At 37.4% G+C, this 18,221-nt stretch overlaps 1 protein-coding gene across 5 annotated transcripts in view; it reads right to left on the bottom strand.

Annotated features, from left to right (window-relative positions):
* The window catches only part of cntn5 (contactin 5), a 155,231-nt gene that overhangs the window by 78,723 nt on the left and 58,287 nt on the right, over positions 1-18,221 (bottom strand). For all 5 annotated transcript variants that reach the window (XM_016680665.1, XM_016680663.1, XM_007569936.2 and 2 more), the window contains 3 exons: positions 11,048-11,257; positions 7,460-7,583; positions 7,186-7,361 (listed from right to left, as the gene is read on the bottom strand). In XM_016680665.1, the coding sequence (XP_016536151.1) occupies positions 7,186-7,361; positions 7,460-7,583; positions 11,048-11,257 (510 nt within the window). The remainder of the gene's footprint in view (positions 1-7,185; positions 7,362-7,459; positions 7,584-11,047; positions 11,258-18,221) is intronic.

Below are 18,221 nucleotides of genomic sequence, written 5' to 3'. Positions count from 1 at the left end.
AGATCGCTCGTTATCACAAAGTAAGAAAAAAAAAACAGCAGCTGCAATTTATCAAACAACCTCTGAACATGCAGAACATAAACCTGCAGAAAGAAGATGCTCCTTGTGCACTCAGCCCATTTCCCCCCTTAGTATTCACAACCACAAGCTTTTATACATAAATATGAATAAGCTACAAGAAGCAGCAATGACATGGCTGAGCTGAATGAGCTTTATGTATTCCATGCGTGAACCGCACCTGCAGAGTTGGGTTTCTTTGTATTTCAGTAGTAATAGGAGAGTAACAAGGATGAACAGCAGGAACAGAGCTGTTTTAGTTACTTTTATGCAAAAATCTTTCAGACTGTGCAGCTGAAGGATTTTGGAGACTAATATTTATTTAACAAAAATCAAGAGTGCCGTCTTCTCTAATGTTTTCTGCATATATTCATCAATGAAACACACACACACACACAATACAAACACAGAGTCTGTGTTTGACTATTAGTAAAATCAAGTGCAAATCTGTCCATTCTCTACTCATACTTGCTTATCCTGGTAGCAGAACAGAAAACAATTTATGATGAGCATTTAGTTTTTGTTTTTTTTAAAGATCCAAATCTAAAATGTATGTTGTGCAATTTTTCTTCCCTTCTATTCTGATACCTGACAATTCAAGACATTCAGCGTGATAAAGGCCAGCACAGATCCACATTTATGAAGCACGTATCAGCTGACAGGATCGTAAGAGTCTAGCATGGTCAGACAGAAGTCAATCTGTTGACATGATGCCACTTGGTTACGGGACGTTCATTTTCGCACAAACTCTTCATGGTTCAAAAGACAAGGATCCCCCCCTCACCGCATGTCATGTGTGACAGTTTACAACAGCATGGAAAACATAGTGATCATGGCAGAGATAAATTACTATTACAAGTTCAAAAGTTTGGAAGAACAGAAAATAATTTTATTTTCATTTTATTTTCCATGGCAAAATTAAAAAACAAAAATAACAGAAGGAAGGTTGGTGGGACTTGTGTCTGCTGCATCAGACCAGAACTAAGCTGGGATAGGTCAGTGTTCAGGTCCAGCAGTACGTACTTTTTCACAGCCTCTTATCTTACAATTACTCCTTCAAAATATCCATTTGAATCGAGCCGGTTTCTCTGGCTGGAAAATCAACCATGTTAGAAAGGCTCAAAATCCAGACATAAGTCCAATTTAGTATCTATGGTAAGACTTTAAAAAAAAGTTCACCACTTACCATCCAATCTGATTGTTCTTTAGCTATTTTACAAAGGTCTCTAGACGTGTGACGCAAATTGTGGCATCCAAAACACCTAAACAGTTACTGTCATGCAGTGTATCATACAAATATACACATAAAAAAACACAATAACATTTCTCGTTTTTATTTTTCAGAACCTTTGAAAACTATTTATGGTTTCCTTCCCACTTCCCAAGTCTGCACCAGTTTGTGTTGGCCTATCACATGCTATCCCAGTAGCAGACACTGGAATGTAAATGTAATATGTTAATTCGACAGTACCGTTATTTGTTTTTGGTACCAGCGCACTCAGAATCCAAACATAAAACCTTGTTGGTTTGGCAGTTGGCACCAAAACCACAGTTTGTAACAGGTGAGCTGTGGGATTTGCTGCTGACTCAACTGCACAACTGAGTCACATGTTTATTCAGTGAGCGATTCCTCAAGGTTGCAGAGCTCACCGTACAGCATAAGTAAACAGTGATATTGAAGAAAAACACATGGATTTTACCGTGGAACTTTAAGGCAAATATAGGCAAATTTTTTCGCAGCAGCACTTTTTAAACCTGGCACAGTCTGTCATTACTCCATCTCTTCAGATTACTCCCTGTCAAGACTCTAACAACAGGATACTGACTCATCTGTCTGCCAGAAAATGACCTGTCTGCTAGAAAATCCAACATTTTGTAGAGGTGGTTTAGGTGAAGCTGATGTGTGACAAGCAGCCATCATATCAGCTGACACTCCTGCCTGTCAACCATGCGTGACCCCAAGGATATAATCTCAGAATATGTTTGAAGAATTAATCTCAGACTCCCACCAAGGAACAACATCCAGGAACTTGAATCACTATACCCTCTCTCTCTCTCTCTCTCTCTCTCTCTCTCTCTATATATATATATATTCTTGCAATGCATTGTTATTCTGTCGGAATGTCTGCTCTTCTTGATTTTGTAGTTGTTTAAGTCATCTAACATAATCTAATCTAATATCCATTACTGTTCCTGCTAGAGTAGCAGTTGCTACATGGATGGGATGTTTTAAACCAGGTACCATGATGACGAGGAAATGGTTAGTTTTAAATGATTAGTTTCAGAAGGACTCCTTGACAAGACTTCCCTCCCAATATCTACTGTTAATCCACCATCTGCGATTACATCTGTCCCACTCCTAAATGAACTGTGTAGGCTGATTTGTGCAACCAGCTTTTAACAGTCACAACCTTTCATTTCCAGCACAAGTGCTTTATAGGTGATCATAAACTTTGCTGTTCAAAAGAAGGTCTGGATGTTGGAAACCAAATTATCAATGAGCTTTTTGGCTGGCAGATGACAGGTTTTTCTGAGAAAGTAATTCCAAATTTTTTATTTAAGAAAAATTACCCATTCACAGCCTTTCTAACACATCATATCAAAAGTTTCTGAAAGAAACTGAAGCTGAAACAGTTGGGTATAATGTCACTTGGCACATTACTGGCTGACGTTTGCAAAGCAGACAATCGAGGACCGACATTCATTTTCCCAGGTACTAGTCGACTATAAACCCAAAAGTGAAGAGGAGGAAGACTGTTGACGCTAGATCCTGTTGTAGCACAAAGACCATTTCTGCTGTGCATATTGGTGCAAATTATGATATATTTCAAGTTTGCACTATTAAAATATGCAGTTTTAGAGAGGGTTTCAGCTATATGTAGGCTAACCCCCACCGTGCTACCAAAGCAGAGTGAGAACGCTTGAGTTAGCCTAACACTTCACAATGCAGCTCTATAAAGACATGCAGAATTTGGACAGAAGTAGTCAAAATATATAATAATTTTAATGAAAAACACACACATGTTTGTGCATCTGTGAAGATTCACAGCTCACATTGGGGATTGAACAACATCAAGGACTTCCAGTGGACAGGAAACAAAGTGCTGCTGTTAAGACATACTTAAAGTTTTATGCTGCTTGTCTGCTGTCTCAGTCTGCTCCCATGTAACGTTTGTATGTCAGATTAGAAATGACATCTTGAAGAAAGCTACTAGTTGCATGGCAACTACAATACAGTTCAGCTCTGCCACAAATGGGAGCACTGTAAGCTAAAGTTATTGATTTTAGTGGACAACTCAGCACTTTCACTCAGAGGTCAGTTGGAAAAGCCATCATAGAAAAACTGCTGTGTGACTGGGGGAGCAGGAGGTTTCGGAAAAATAAAAATGAATGAACTTTTATTTTGTTAAACCTCAGGGGAGACATAAATCGATCTGCCTTATCTGCTCAGAGGATTTAATAATAAATGTCTGCTAGAGGCCCCGAAAGTTCAGGGGTGAAAAATACAAACTAGAGGCTGAGCTTCAGAAATTTCACCTGCGTGTTGAATTACAGGAGACCTATGATGTTATGCATGAATTTACTAACTGCAGTGAGCCAGTCCAATTAGGAAGAGTTTGGCATTTTTCAATGGGGGTCTTAATAAGCAATCAAATCTTTGGGAATCACTGGATTAAACGAAAAAGTGCATGACTTGAATTTGAAGAACAGCTTATTTACCTCGGTATATTCAAAGTACTTGGAGCGATTGCACCAAGTGCATGTCAAAAAGTGCAAAAAGTGCACTTTTTGACATGCACTTTTTCAAGTCATGCACGAAAAAGTGCATGACTTGAATTTGAAGAACAGCTTATTTACCTCGGTATATTCAAAGTACTTGGAGCGATTGCACAGGGGTTTCATAAACTAGCCCATCTTACTGGCTGTTATGAAAGCAAGCAATTACTGACACAGATCATAAAACCCCTCTATGCTGTGGCAGTCAAATTAGGTTTGAGCTTTAATCATCACAGCCACAATCATTTTAGTCTGAAAGACAAAAATGTGGATGGTAAAATCTTAAACACCTTCTTTGAAATCCTGAATAAAAAAAAAACAAAAAAACTCAAGGGTGGCTGGAAAGATCTAATGCCATGCAAAAAAAATAATAAAAAATATAAACAGAATGTAAGCAAAAAAAAAAGGGTAAAAATACCTTAAAAATGAATTTGATGGATAATCCAAGCCGACGAATAGTATTTATGAAAAAGTACAAACAGCTGTCCCTGTCTCAACACGAGGCAAATAAATGAGCATCTAAATGTTACACAGCTCATTTTCAGGCAGGTTGCATTTCTCAAGCGCAGCCTTCAACACACAAACATGACCCTTGACCAAAGTGAGGAGGAGGGAAAGATCTAGACAGATGAAGGCTCTGGTATTGGTTGAAATGCGGCATGTGTTGCTCCTAACGTAGCAGCGCTGTTAAAAAAAAGGGAAAAAAAACTTGTATCTGCGCTTCGCTTTACCATCTGGGCATTTCTGTCTGCCAACACAGTCTGTCTTATATTTAAAGTAAGATCAGTTCATTCATACATTCGTCTCACAAACCTACTTTACACACTCACACATGTACATTTGGAGTCAAGAATTAACACGGTAACCAAAATGATATATTTTTAGATGGAGGAAAAAAAGAATACATACGTCGGCACTAAAGAAGTTCTCACTCGCAACTACCAGAGACATTAAGGTTTATGCAGCTGAAGAAATATTAGTATTTGTTAGTCAATCAACTAAAGTAGTTCAAGAGTCTTCACATCCCGTCCTCGAGGCTCAGTGTCCTGCAACTTTTAGATGAGTCTCTGCTATTATCACACCTGAGTGAAATAATGAAGTCTTCCTGAGGACTCTGGAGAACTTGATTGCATGCTCTGCAGGAGATTCAGCCACTTTATTTAGGTGTGTTGCACTGTGGACACACCTAAAAGCTGCAGGACAGCGAACAACTAGGTCTGAATTTGAAGGCCACTGTTCTAGTTCTAGAGTATTCTCGTGGTGTTCTTGGCTCCCTGCATGTTTCTATTTGAATATCTAAAAGGTTTTGTGCACATCTGTAATGGAAATAAAGACCCAGGATGTCTGGATCAATGTTTGGACTGATGAGTCTAAAGCTGATTTATTTGGACACCAGATGACATACTTCCTGGCGCGCAATTAAATCATTGCGTGCCAGGAAAAATACCTTATAGCACCAGTACTGAACAGAGATTGATATGTCATGGTTTGGAGACCTGCAACTTTGTCATTTTCTTGTTTGTGTTTCACTAAAATCACTTTTGTCTCAGTGCATAGAGCTGTGAAGTTTTGAAAGCTTCATTAATCCACGTTGTCCTTCCAACCCTAACAGTCTAAAACATTTCCCAAGGCTTGATGAAGGTCTTTTTTTTTCCAACATCACTTAATCCAGTCATTTTCACCCCACTTTTTGACATCTCGTAACAATAGTCCTTTACTTTTCTTTATATTTCCACTCTTCTTTATTCGCCAATTAGCAATAAGCATGGTTAAGACATAAGAATGCAAGTTCTAAAGTAGAAAAAGGAAATTTGCCAAGAGCCCTTCAAAACAAAGCAAATATTAGAGCCTAGAAAAACAAAGAAAACCATGTACTTTACTTTTAACTTACAGTTCAGTGGCTGAAAGTAGTACGTTTCCAGTAAGTTACCAATAAGGCTGTTACGGTCACTGCTCCAAGGAAAACACTGAGTGCACCAGCAATGGCTTTTCCTCCAGGCTCAGTCTCCCTGCTCTTTTGTTATGTGCTGCCATAGCGCATGATGATGCTTTGGAGGTGGGCCAAGAGGGTTTAGCGGATGGAAAAAAAAAAGTGCTTTTGGCTCTCATTTACCACTGAGACACCACAGTTAAGGGCATGCACCCAGTTAGCAGCGTAACTATACAGCATCAGACGGAGCCTTTGGGAACAGCATCCAGCATCCAAACCGTACTGCAGACCTTGTTGTGTTTATTCACCTCTGGAACCAAGATGGTGCAATTTCATTTCGATAGGGGGGGATACTGGGAGCATACTAAGAGCTTCATAAAGACAAAGTCAGTTTGGCAATGTAGGCCTGAAAATGCAGAACTTTATTTCTGTGCATTTTAAAATTTCAAGCAGTAAAAACGTAATAAAATTCTAAAACAAATGAACACGGTTTCAAATGATTACTTTCATAGAACTTCTGTTTTTAACCATTGATTTAAAATAAAAAATACCATTAAAACTGCACGTGAAAACAGTCTCTTGACTCTGTGTATTTTGATGATCTCGTAAATGCAGCATGTCAGATGCTCCACTGCATACAGGAGCAAAAATCACAGAGTATCACAACATTACTAAATGTGAAATGGACTTTTGGACTTAACTAAGCCAGCGAGGTTTTTTTCAGGATATTTTTGTCTTCATTACAAGCTGGAGAAAAGAACAGGAGTAGTCCTCTGCCTCCAGCTAGCTAGCGGCTACTGCAAAGAAAGCTAAATTGTACCCAGATGGCTATAGCATTGTCTGGCTGATGCACCAAAAAAAAAAAAAAACGGCAGATAAACGTACACAGCTAAAGACCACAGTTGTTGTACTCCTTGTAAATATTTCCAATAATGAAAACATAATCTTTTGCTCAGATCTTTTTTGTAGTCTTGTGGTTATTTCACATGAATAACAAACACCAACTTAAGAAAAAAAAAATGTTAATAATTAAAAGATAATAAAATTACTTTTACCAGCTCCTTTTTTGATACAATTACTTCAGAATCTTTATCATTCTTTGCTTAGTCTTAAAAAAACTGAGTTTTTGTCTTGAAAACCAACTTTGAAAACTAACAATAGTCCAATTACAATCCCCATCTCAGGTAATCAGTGGTCAAAGTGAATTGCTACGCAGAAATTGAGTATAAAATTATTGTTGTCCCAACTGACCCACCCTATAAGTGAATGTTGTTATTTTTATGGAAATGTTTCAACTTTAAAGTTCTACTGTTCTTTTACTCAACTTTGCCATCAAGGAACTATTTAACATGCATTTGATTTATTATCTAGAGGCATTCATGGACCGTTGGGTGGAGGGATTTAAAAACAAAAATACTCACATGCAAACTGTAGCAGAGCCTCTCGACTGAGGATGATTCCATAACTGTTCTCAACTTGACACTGATACTTCCCGTAGTCAGTGATCTCACTTGCATTCGTTATAATAAGATCTCCGTCAATGAAGCTGTAGCGGAAGTCTGTCTTTGAATCCACTTCTGTCCCGTTAATGTACCAACTGAAAAACAAACGGGAAGCGTTAATATGTTTGTAATGAAATGCATCCTAATGAGGTGTGAAATAAGAAGCAGAGACAAAAAAAAAAGAAGCACACACCTGTATGTGGGCAGTGGATTCCCCCGCGCCTCACAGTGCATCATCACTTTCTTTTCATCAGAATCCAGTGGAAAAATAACATCATCTGGCTCCTGGATGAAAACAGGCCCAAACTCTTCACTTTCTGTGAAGATGAAAAAAAAGAGGAAAACAGAAAGAGATGACAATAATTGTGCGGTTCACACCAGGAGTGCCAATCAGTTTTACAGTCCAATTACCTCACAATTACGAACAGAAAGGAAAGATGTACAACACCATGCTGTGACTGAATTGGAAACAGCTAAATGGCATCAGGATGCAGGCAGCATATGTTTTTCAGACTATTAAAAAGACACAAGGAAACATGCCTGAAAAAAGCCCAAATGAGAGATAACAAATTACATCTATGTGTGAAGTCAGTCTCTGAGACCTTCCTGTTAATCCTGTATGATTAAATGAAAATGGGAACTATAATACCACTTTTTTTTTTTTTTTTGGGTTCATGTAAGCTACTGCCAAATCACATTTACACCTTTAGACCCAGCGCGGTTTGCCTAAAAGCCTAAGTGAGATGAGTGAGATTTGAGCTTCGTAGAAATAGCTCCCGGCCAAGTTCGGGAAAGCAGAACACAAAGTGAACATCAGTCATCTCCCTGGCTTCATTCCCACCCTGGCTGGACTTTTTCATTTTATGTTCCAACATTGATGGAGAAAATATTTAAAAAGTAAAGGAGTGCCATGTAGAAATGATACTGCCGTGCATCATTCCTTCCCGAAACCCGTCTTCCATGTTGTTATGAGTTTCCGAGTATTACAGGATTTTAAAAGGTTTCCAGTCTCAGCGCTGTGAACATTTTTCATTGTAACGCTTTCAAAGTGCGAAATCACTTCATTTGCAGATGCTAAAAGAAAGAACCAAAATGTTATGACATTAGTTTGGCTGTATGAAGCACAGAGAAGTGGAGATTTACGGGGGCACAAAATTCAAGGGGTCTGGTTAAGAAAAGTATGTCCAACAAAAAAAAGCTATAAATTAAATTAAAAAAAATTCAAAATGTTAAAATCTAAGTAAAATATATGTAATTCATTAAGCAAAATTAACAAATTTAAGTCCTAGCTGTTTACCCCCCCATGTTAAACATACAATATATAACATTAATATAAAATATTTAATAAATTGTTTTAGTAACCATAAAAAGAAATGCTGTTTTTCTGTTGTGAATATCCTGCTATGTGTTCTAGTTTTATATCTCAGTGTTAGTTTTGTGACTCTCATGAGTCAATGAAAAGATTGGGGGGGGGGAAGGTAATTCCATTAGTTTAATAATATTTTAAATCAGCTTTAATATAGATCAAACACAAATATTTAATTATTAATTTGGCAGTTTTCTGTTTTTGTCATCTATTAAAAATCTGTACTACGGTTGATAAAAATGCCAATCAAATAATTGAATACTCCAAAGGCGTCTAAAGCAAGAATATATTGTTCAGATTATATAATCTCCAGCATATTTATGTAGGTCTAGTTGGAGTGTCTGACAGATCCTGTTAGGAATCACGACTACTTCTCCAGTTTATTCTGCTCTGTTGAGCCTTCAGCTTCCACTGAATCATAGACTAGACAGCTTTTCACATACATTGTTCTCTGTTTTGCTTTTCTGAATTTTAAAATGTACAGAAGACCGATGAATCTTGCATTTTTCAGAAGAGTGTTTTTCCTGCAATGTAAAGAATTCATGAAGACATTAAGTCCAGCAGACAAACTGTCTCCGTGCGAAGATTTATCTGAGTAATACACGTCCCTTTTCTGTTGAAACATAACATTCGCTGCCTTTGAGGTTGATCTGGAGGACTCTCGACGTAAACATCGAAGCCACTCAATCTTGCCTACTGCTACCATTTAGAAGGGATCTGGTGTCAGGATTAGAGTCAAGGCTTTCCTCTCACTGTGTATACAATTGCACCAGGCATTTGTCACCATTTCATTGCTCTGCAGGGAAATGAAAAGCTTTTCAAGTAATATCCCAATCACTGGAGGAAAATTCATCAGTATTAAGTTGCAAAGCATGCTGTGTTACAACCCACAGTCTGAAGCACTGGTGGTGTTAAAAAGAAATGAAAAAGCTGACTTCTCTGCTTTCACACCATTTCCACTGAGCTTAACTGTCTTATAAGTAAAATAGACACAACAGTATTGATTTGTTGCATCTATCCAACTTAGCACTGAGTGGCTTGTGCAGCTTGACAATAAGTGTTATTACAAACAAAATCATATGGATTAAACAGTTATAATACTCTTAAAACAGAGTAATTGCTCGTGAGTTATGCTGCGTGTCTCCACCGTTAAGTGCTGCCCCACACAAAGAATAAATTGATAACAACTCTATCAATGCTTGGTCAATGAAAGAGTCCAGTGAAACACAAGACATTCAAATGTAGCTGCTAACAGCTACACAACAATTCAACAAATGTATAAAGCGTTTCTTCGTTATGTTGCTAATCATTTGAAACTGGTGACTGCGCTGTGCAGTCTGACCAACAAGACATAAGGAAAACTTGAATTAGTTCCAAGTGTGCTGCGAGTAAATACTGAGAAAAATCACAAAAGAATTTCATATTTACCTCTATTGGTATGACTTTCAGGTGATTAGTTAGTTAGTTGGTTGTGGTTGTTGAGCTCCAAAAGTTATTTTTGTAATAAACATTACTTTAATACATTCATTCAGAGTTAATGCAGAACTTTGGATTCTGTGTCATGCAGCAAGAGCAACAAAGGAAATATTTAGATTAAAGCACATTCACGTCTTAGAACTGCCTGGAGTTAAAGGATCACAACTTTATTCAATCTGCTATTTTACAAGAGGCAGTTCTACAAATGCCTGCCACACTTTTCAGATGTTTTTTTCTTTATTTTGGGAAAACCGTGTGTCATTATCCCAAAACATCTGAACTGAACACTTGCTTGTTTCGGTGTAGCTCATAAAATCTCCATAAAATACATTGAAGTTTGTAACAAAGTGCAAAAAACGGAGAGAAAACTGAAAATGAGAACACAAAGAAATTCATATAAATTATATATCACTCCTATGTCGAGGTTATCTGCTGTGTGAGGGGAAACCACAACTTTCTCTTGGGCAAAGATATCCTTTCTATCTTGACAAGAACACAAAGGAAGCTGAATGCAGGCATGAGCCTACTTCAATTTCACAAAGGCCACGACCTGGTCAGTGCAGGCGATGCACTGTGATAATAGATGGGCAAGATACATTTCAAGATCAAATCCAGACAGACAAGGCGTGGGTGAAACCTGGGGCAGAGTGCTGAGAAAGAGTCTATTCACAGCAATCAGGTTTCCAGGAGTTCAGTCAAACTCCTGGGCTACATCTCAGGAACTAAGATGATTGAAATAATTCAAAAATTCAGAATGTTGACTGAGATTTTGTAAGAACTGAAAATGTAATCCTGGACAAAAGGTAGTAAATAACATTCTTGAGGTTAGAGGTTTAGTTTTATGAGCCACTGTAAATAGGCAATAGAAGACAAAACTTGTACATTTTGTTACAGATGAAGCCAAATAAAGCATGAGCTTGACTGCAACATTAATTTCACCTTCAGTCCTGAGGTCCTCCTGAGAGCCCAGCAGGCTGAGGGCTGACAGAGGGTGACTGGAGAAAACAGGCCAGTCAGGAGTCACCAGCCTACCACTGTGCTGCTGTCGAGGTCTGCTGCGCGAGTTGAGCGCTGACGAAGAGCTGTCTTGTCTCATTCGTAACACCGCTGCGTATGACATCGGCCGTGCCGCAACCGCTCTCGCAAACTCTGGGAGAAGAAACAAAAAAAGAAGAGATAGAACATGAGCAGTCCAGAGTTATATTTCTTGGTACATTTCAGTGGGATTAAGAAAAAAAGAAATGGATATACTGTATCAGGTGGTTTAAGAATGAATAGAGAACAGTGCAATGTAACCATTTCGATTCACATCCTTTGTTGCTATGAAACCATCTAACTACTGTGCAGTAAAATACATTTTAAAATGCAGGAGCCAAAAAATGAAAAAAAAAAACAGAAAGCTTAATAAAATGTACCCCACTTCAGATAGAACTGGAAATTAAATAAATGGGAAAATGTCCTACAGTGAAGGAACTGCAAGGGAAGTTTCCTGAAGTAAAACACAAGATTATATTTGAAGCCTGGAGGAAGACTTAAAAACTCTTTTCTGACAAGTATGCAAAACATATTGTTGAGAAGTAAATTTCTGAAACCTCTAGCTCTTTATTAAAGTTGGCACTTTCTGCTGCTCAGTCAAATCCTATACTTGTCTTCTGGCCTGTTGTGGAAGATTATAGTTTTCATAGAGCACAAGTATCATCTTTTGAACTGTTTGCAAGAAAAAATAATAAAACTTAAACTATTTTTTACGAAATGTCTTTACTACAGTCTTAATAATAAATGTTTTATTGAAAATATGTGGCGTATCAGCTGTGATGCACCAAGTCAGTACAGTGTGGATTTTTTATTTTATTATTTAACATGTATAATCCATTCCTTTAATGTAGGAAAAATGAATGAAATATGTTAATATGTTAATGAAAGCATAATGCATCAAAGTAATGAAATAATCTGATGAAAGGTTACAATTGTGTAATACAGAATACTCAGACTACTGCATGAGGCTATAACCAGAAAAGTCAGCTTAATATTTCAAAGGGCAACCAGGTGCAATTTGAGCTGATGTTGCATTTTTTTCTTATGTTGCCCAGCTTGGTGTCGTATCTAAAACTGTATTTTAAGTGAGTAAATGTGTTGAAATTGTGCACATTTTGTGAAACATCAAATCACGTCACATCTATAAACTCTGTGTGGTTTACGATGCGCCTCTGTCATTTGTTTTATGGTGCAGATGTAGTGGGATGACGGGCATAAAAGTCAAGGCAGCTTCTTGCTGCAACCTCACCACTTTTTTTCTTAGTCCATCCTCAGTGACCCTTCTTGGGATGAAAGATGAATGAATCAGACAATTATAATCTGTCAAATCAAGTCAAGTTTATTTGTGTAGGACATTTCAGCAACAAGGCAGCTTAAAGTATTTTACATGTTAAAAAAACAATAACCAATTACATTGAGAACTATAAACAAGCACATTTCACCAAACACCAACATTAAATTAATTAAGAGTAATTATCATCAAATATTCATGAAATGTTTTCGTTAATGTGCCAATTGTTATTAATAAAAAGGCAACTCTAAACAAGTTGTCTTGCTTTAAAATAGCAGTTTTAAAGGGTCAAGGGTCAGAGTCTTGAAACTTTTAGATGTGTCCCTTGTCCTACACACTGGAATTAAATGGTGGATCTGCCTGCATCTCCACAGAGATCTGCTGATGAGCGAATACTGGAGCCAGGTGTGCTGAAGCAGAGACGCATCTAAAAGATGCAGGTTCTTTTAGAGGAATGCAGTTTAAAAAGACTCAGTGTTTCAGCATCTTTGCAGTTTTCTGGAAGTTTGTTCCAGATTAGTGGGGCATAAGAGCTGAATGATGCTTCTCTGTGTTTGGTTTTGATTCTGGGGATGCAGAGTAGATCTGAACCGCTGTAACACTCAAATGTGTAAATATAGCATTTGCAAAGTGTAAATTTAAAAAGTTTGCAATTATTCTGGCATTTAGCAAATAGAAAAAAAAAAAAAAAACTGATAATCCTAACTCGCCTAAAACAGAAACAGTTCATTCTGATTTCACATCAAACAGTGCAAAAAAAAAAAAAAAATGCATGTGTCTTTGTGTCTTTTTATGTAAAACTGTGTGTATTTGGAGTTTTTAATTGTGAAACTCATGCTTTGTAACTTCATTCAAAACATCTGGCAGTCTGACTGAAGATCAACTTGTGGAAAGGGACTGCAGGGACATTAGTTGCAGAACTTAAAGCCACATCCTTTCATATGTTGTTGAAATGCAAATAAGAACAGCATGAACTGTTTTTATTTTTTATTCCATTTTATCAAGGACATCACACGAGGCATGATAACAAAGCAGCAGTTGTTTGGGACGAAGGTTTTCTAGACAAAAGCTCATTCGCAAACATGGCAGATAGACGATAGCGCAATGGGAGGTATTTGATAAATGGCCTGTACTGTATAATGCTTTATCAAGTCCCGAGGACCGCAAACTGTTTACTCTACAGAACAAGCCCCTACCGCCGTGGCCACCTTCGCTGAAGGTGTTTCCCTCACAAGTTTCAGAAATGTCTGGGGGTTTCCAGGCTTCATGCAAATTTTATTACAGATGAAAGAGAAAAAGAAAAATCTTCTCATTTAGCTCTAACACAGCCTGACATTGTTACGTATGCCATTTCTGCCCAGGTGTCATCTTATCTACATCCTCCAAATTCACTTTTCATGCCTCGCTGGTAAAGAAAAAATGAAAACATGAATACACTTTATCATCTTTCATTAAGAATGATTTTATTCTACTCTGTTCCATATCCGTAACCCCCCCAAAAAGGGGGCTTATTATATGGTTATTCTTTGTTGATTTCAAAGAATTGAATTTAAACTTCTTTTGTTTTCATGTAGGCTAATGAGACATTGTGCTGTGCTTTCATTACGCTAAAATGATCAGAACTAAATGCTTTCCCCACAGATTGATGAATATGTGACTTTTTTTGAGTATCTGTACAAAACTACTGTAGGTACAGACAGCAAATAAAACACAGCGAGCCAGATAGCAGAAGCAGCTCACACTATAATGCAAAAGACAAGAACCTTAAAGCACAGCAAGAGTCTAATCAGAGTTCTACAAAAGGGGGTGGCGGTTTTTTGCGCTGCATGATAAAGTGCTATGGAAGAACTGAATAAAACAGAGAAATAATTATGTATCCTTAGGGACTTGTCAGCACAAAAACACTGCTATCTAAAAATGGAGAGCAGGCAATTACTGTTTCACATATTCTTGGGTACAGCAAGATATGGAACTCTGAAATTAAAAGCATTGTGAGTTTGAATATTGCAAAGCAAAGCAATTGGTAGTTGGATGTCATCTTGACAGTCGGTTTATCATGTCATGAATCATTTCAGCTGAGGTGTACACATACTCCCTTCTGCACATAACAATGAACCTATCATTACTGCAGAAAAGTTTGCTTTAACAGCCATAAGAAAAATAGATTTTTATTTTTTTGTTTTTTCAGAATATATAACTACCACACTTAGCTCTCTTGCGCCCAAACCCTAAAAAGTATAAATGCATGTTCTTGTTGAATTTTTAATGGATAAGAAAAGCACGCAATGCTTAGAAAAATGAGTGAAAATAAAATAAAACCTTCATGTACGACTAACTGTAGACTTTTCTCTATTCTGGTTGTGGCTTGGTCTGTCACAAAAACAAGGTGAGAAATAAAAAAAAAAAAAAAGGTTTTAAGTGCCGTAAAACCTTTTCACTGAGTTGCATAACCAAAACACGGATGTTTGAATCTGTGGATGCAGAGTGGCAGAGCCATAATGTCATGGATGCTAAAGTGATATCCTAGAAATCATGAGTTTTGTATGAATGTGAATATGAATATGAATCTTTGGGGTCCAAGTGGCTGTCATATATTAGAGATTATTTTGTCACCTATAACATGCTCTCATTTCATTTTAAATTGTGCACTGGGATCAGTGCTGTCGAGTTTACAGAGTTGCACTGTTATTGACCAGTAATGTGAAGTTTTGGTTATGTCAGACTCTGGTTTGATTCACATATTTTTATTTTTTCACATGACCATCTAGATATGACTTTTTTTTTTGTTTATATTGTAAGTACTTAAAGAAATACAACGCATATCTGATGTGATTTTGTCAATTTCACTTTCAGTTTTAAAGGATCCAGACTGCCAGAGTGAGTGAAGTGTCTGCATGGTGTAATAAGATGATAAGTGTTATTGGGTCATTGCTCCAGTATTTGAATCACAGATGCATCATTTCTTTAATAGTTCCTGTTTTTTTTTTCTGTAAAACAAAACCTTTATGTAGTGTTGGTTTAAAATAAACTTTTTTCTCTCTCTTCTTTACACCATAAAGGTTCCCAGCCACTGAACCCTGCTGGGCTCTTTTTTTTTCTTCTTTTTTTTCATTTAAATAAATTAATTCAACCCAGACAGTTTTTGCTCAAATTGCATTCCTGTATAGAAATAGCTCCTATTTGTTGCATCCATATATGTATGAATGACAGCTGTGATGTGACAGTTGCAGTGTGTTAGAGGGAAGCTCAGAGTGATGACAAGGAAACGGCTTATTATACAGTAGCTTGACACAGTTTAAAGAAGACAGCCGCACCGTCTGCATTCAAACAAACTTTAAAGATTCTCAACTACTTTTTTACTCACACAGAAGGAATATATGCATTAAAAATACATGAAGGCTTGTTGTGTTAATACACTGACATGTACAGTACTTTGCAAAAGTCTTCTAACTGAACTTAGAACTTTTTTTTATAATCTTGTCAAACAGCCACGTAGCACACCAACACAAAACAAGACATAACTGTGTAATTGTGAAGCAAGCAGACAAACACAACTTTTTTTTTTTTGCAATTAATTAAAAATCCAAAAACTACAGCATCAATTTGCATTTAATCCTCCAGTCAATAACTTGTAAAATCATTGTTTGCAACGATTGCAACTGCAAACCTTATGGGTGTTCAGACTCCTATGAAAAAGACTATTGCTATTTTTAAACCCTTTTACAATTATTTAATTAAATCTTAAACAAGCAAAATATCAACACGCTGATACTTTTGCAGGGCACTATGCTTAATGTTGCCATGATAATTTAGAAATGCTGTTTTAGTTTTGCTTTTTGTATTTGAATATTCCATTAAAAGCCTGATTCTTCTCCCAAAGCCATGAGGAATATCACAAAGGAGCTTTGGCTCAGAGTGTCATTTCCCTTTCAGCTGTTGAAAATTTAGCATTCAGAGTCAGGTACATTATTCATCGTAGTTGATAAAGGATTTAAAATTAAATATCCCCCAGACCTGTAAGCTGACACCTACATAGATTGCATTTATTTACTTGCAATCTATCTGCTTTCTGCCACAGAGCCATCGCTGAGCGACTGATGATGTGTTCATTCAGCTACAGGAGAGATGTGATGTTCCGCGCAATTAGAAAGAACAAATATATGCTTATATCCGTATCATCCCTTGATCAAACACAGTTGGAGATATTGGCAAAAGTGTAACAGAGTCAAAAAGTCACATGAATGACACCAGATGAATGCATATCATTAGTCATATTTTATAACATATTCCTCCAGTCAAACTTTTGAAATGCTGAAACATGATGCAATATTTTCCTAATAGGAAAATCAGAGCTGTGCGAATGAGATCGTTATGTTGGGTAAGGTTGAATATGCATTTCTCTCTTATGTCAAATCAACAATTTTAAAAATCTCAAATAGAAGACACTGAAGAAGATTGTTGGTTGCATAATAAACCAGGATCCTTTGGGTCCTGTGGATTGCAGAGCAGGGTCTTTGAGGAAGGGATTTGTCGACCACAGAGGCCATCACATCCCGTCAGATATTTGCTCAAAGTGAGATATACAGACCCATTTGGCAAAAACATGCGGCAGCAAACACTATCCTCATGCACAGTCACTTGCTGTGAATTCTCAGAGCCTCTATCTGCTAGATTCACAAATAACCATGTTTGGACACTTTTGCTGGGTAAAGCATATCAATTGGGTCTGATCTGAACCTGCGGTTTCTCAAGCAGCAGCTCTTCGGGGTTTTCTGGCACACGACAACCACAAACGTCTATGTATTTATTTTAGCAAGAGCCTCTCTTTTGGACCAACAAAAACAGTGTATAATTGTGGTGTGGAAAGAAAAATACCTTTTTCTTCAAAATAAAAACTCAAAATGGAAGACAAGAATTTGTACCCACTCCCTCTGAGCCAATACTTTATAGAGTAAAAATGCTGCTGCAGTTACAGCCATAATTCTTTTATGGTCTGTTTCTACAAGATTCGCACATCCAGACTGATTTCTTTATTTATTTATTTTTCTGGAAAGTAGCACAAGCTACAGATTGAACAAACTGCTTGTGGACAACATTGTCATGTGGTGGGGTTGTTGGTGGTGAGGAGAGACGCTGAGACCCAGGTTATGGTGATGATGATGTTTAATGATGAAAATAACGCACACAGTCCAAGGCAGGCAGCACGGCAGGAACAAGCACGCAGCTAATAGCCGGTAGCAACTGACTCACAGGACTATACGGGAGCTAGCACTAACCAGGACTTATCAGTACAACTGGCGAGTAGACAAACGACGATAGACAAACACAACCAGGACTTTACAGTTCTACTGGCGTGACGACGACAACATACAATAGACAAACGACAAGGACCCGACGAGGAACACAGACAACAGGTGGGTATAAATACACACGGGGTAATTAAGGGAATTAGACACACCTGGGGAGCAATCAACGGGGAGGACAGGACAGAGACTCACAGGGAAACAGGACTGAACACAGAAAACTCAAAAACACACAAAAACACGGATCTTGACAAACATTCTTTAAATCTTACTACAGATTTTCAGACAGATTAATTGCCTGGACTTTGACTTGGTCATTCTAACACATGAAAATGCTTTGACCTTAAACCGTTCCTTTGTAGCTTCGGCTCTTTTGCTGAAAACAAAAATTGGTAACACTTTATTTGAAGGGGGTTGAATAAGACTGACAAAACACCTGTCATGAACATGAATGAGCCTTCATGAATATTTATGACTGTTGTCA

This window comes from Poecilia formosa, unplaced genomic scaffold (assembly GCF_000485575.1).
Source record: "Poecilia formosa unplaced genomic scaffold, Poecilia_formosa-5.1.2 Scaffold252, whole genome shotgun sequence".
Classification (NCBI taxonomy): Eukaryota; Metazoa; Chordata; class Actinopteri; order Cyprinodontiformes; family Poeciliidae; genus Poecilia; species Poecilia formosa.
This window is presented reverse-complemented; position numbering and strand designations above follow the sequence as displayed.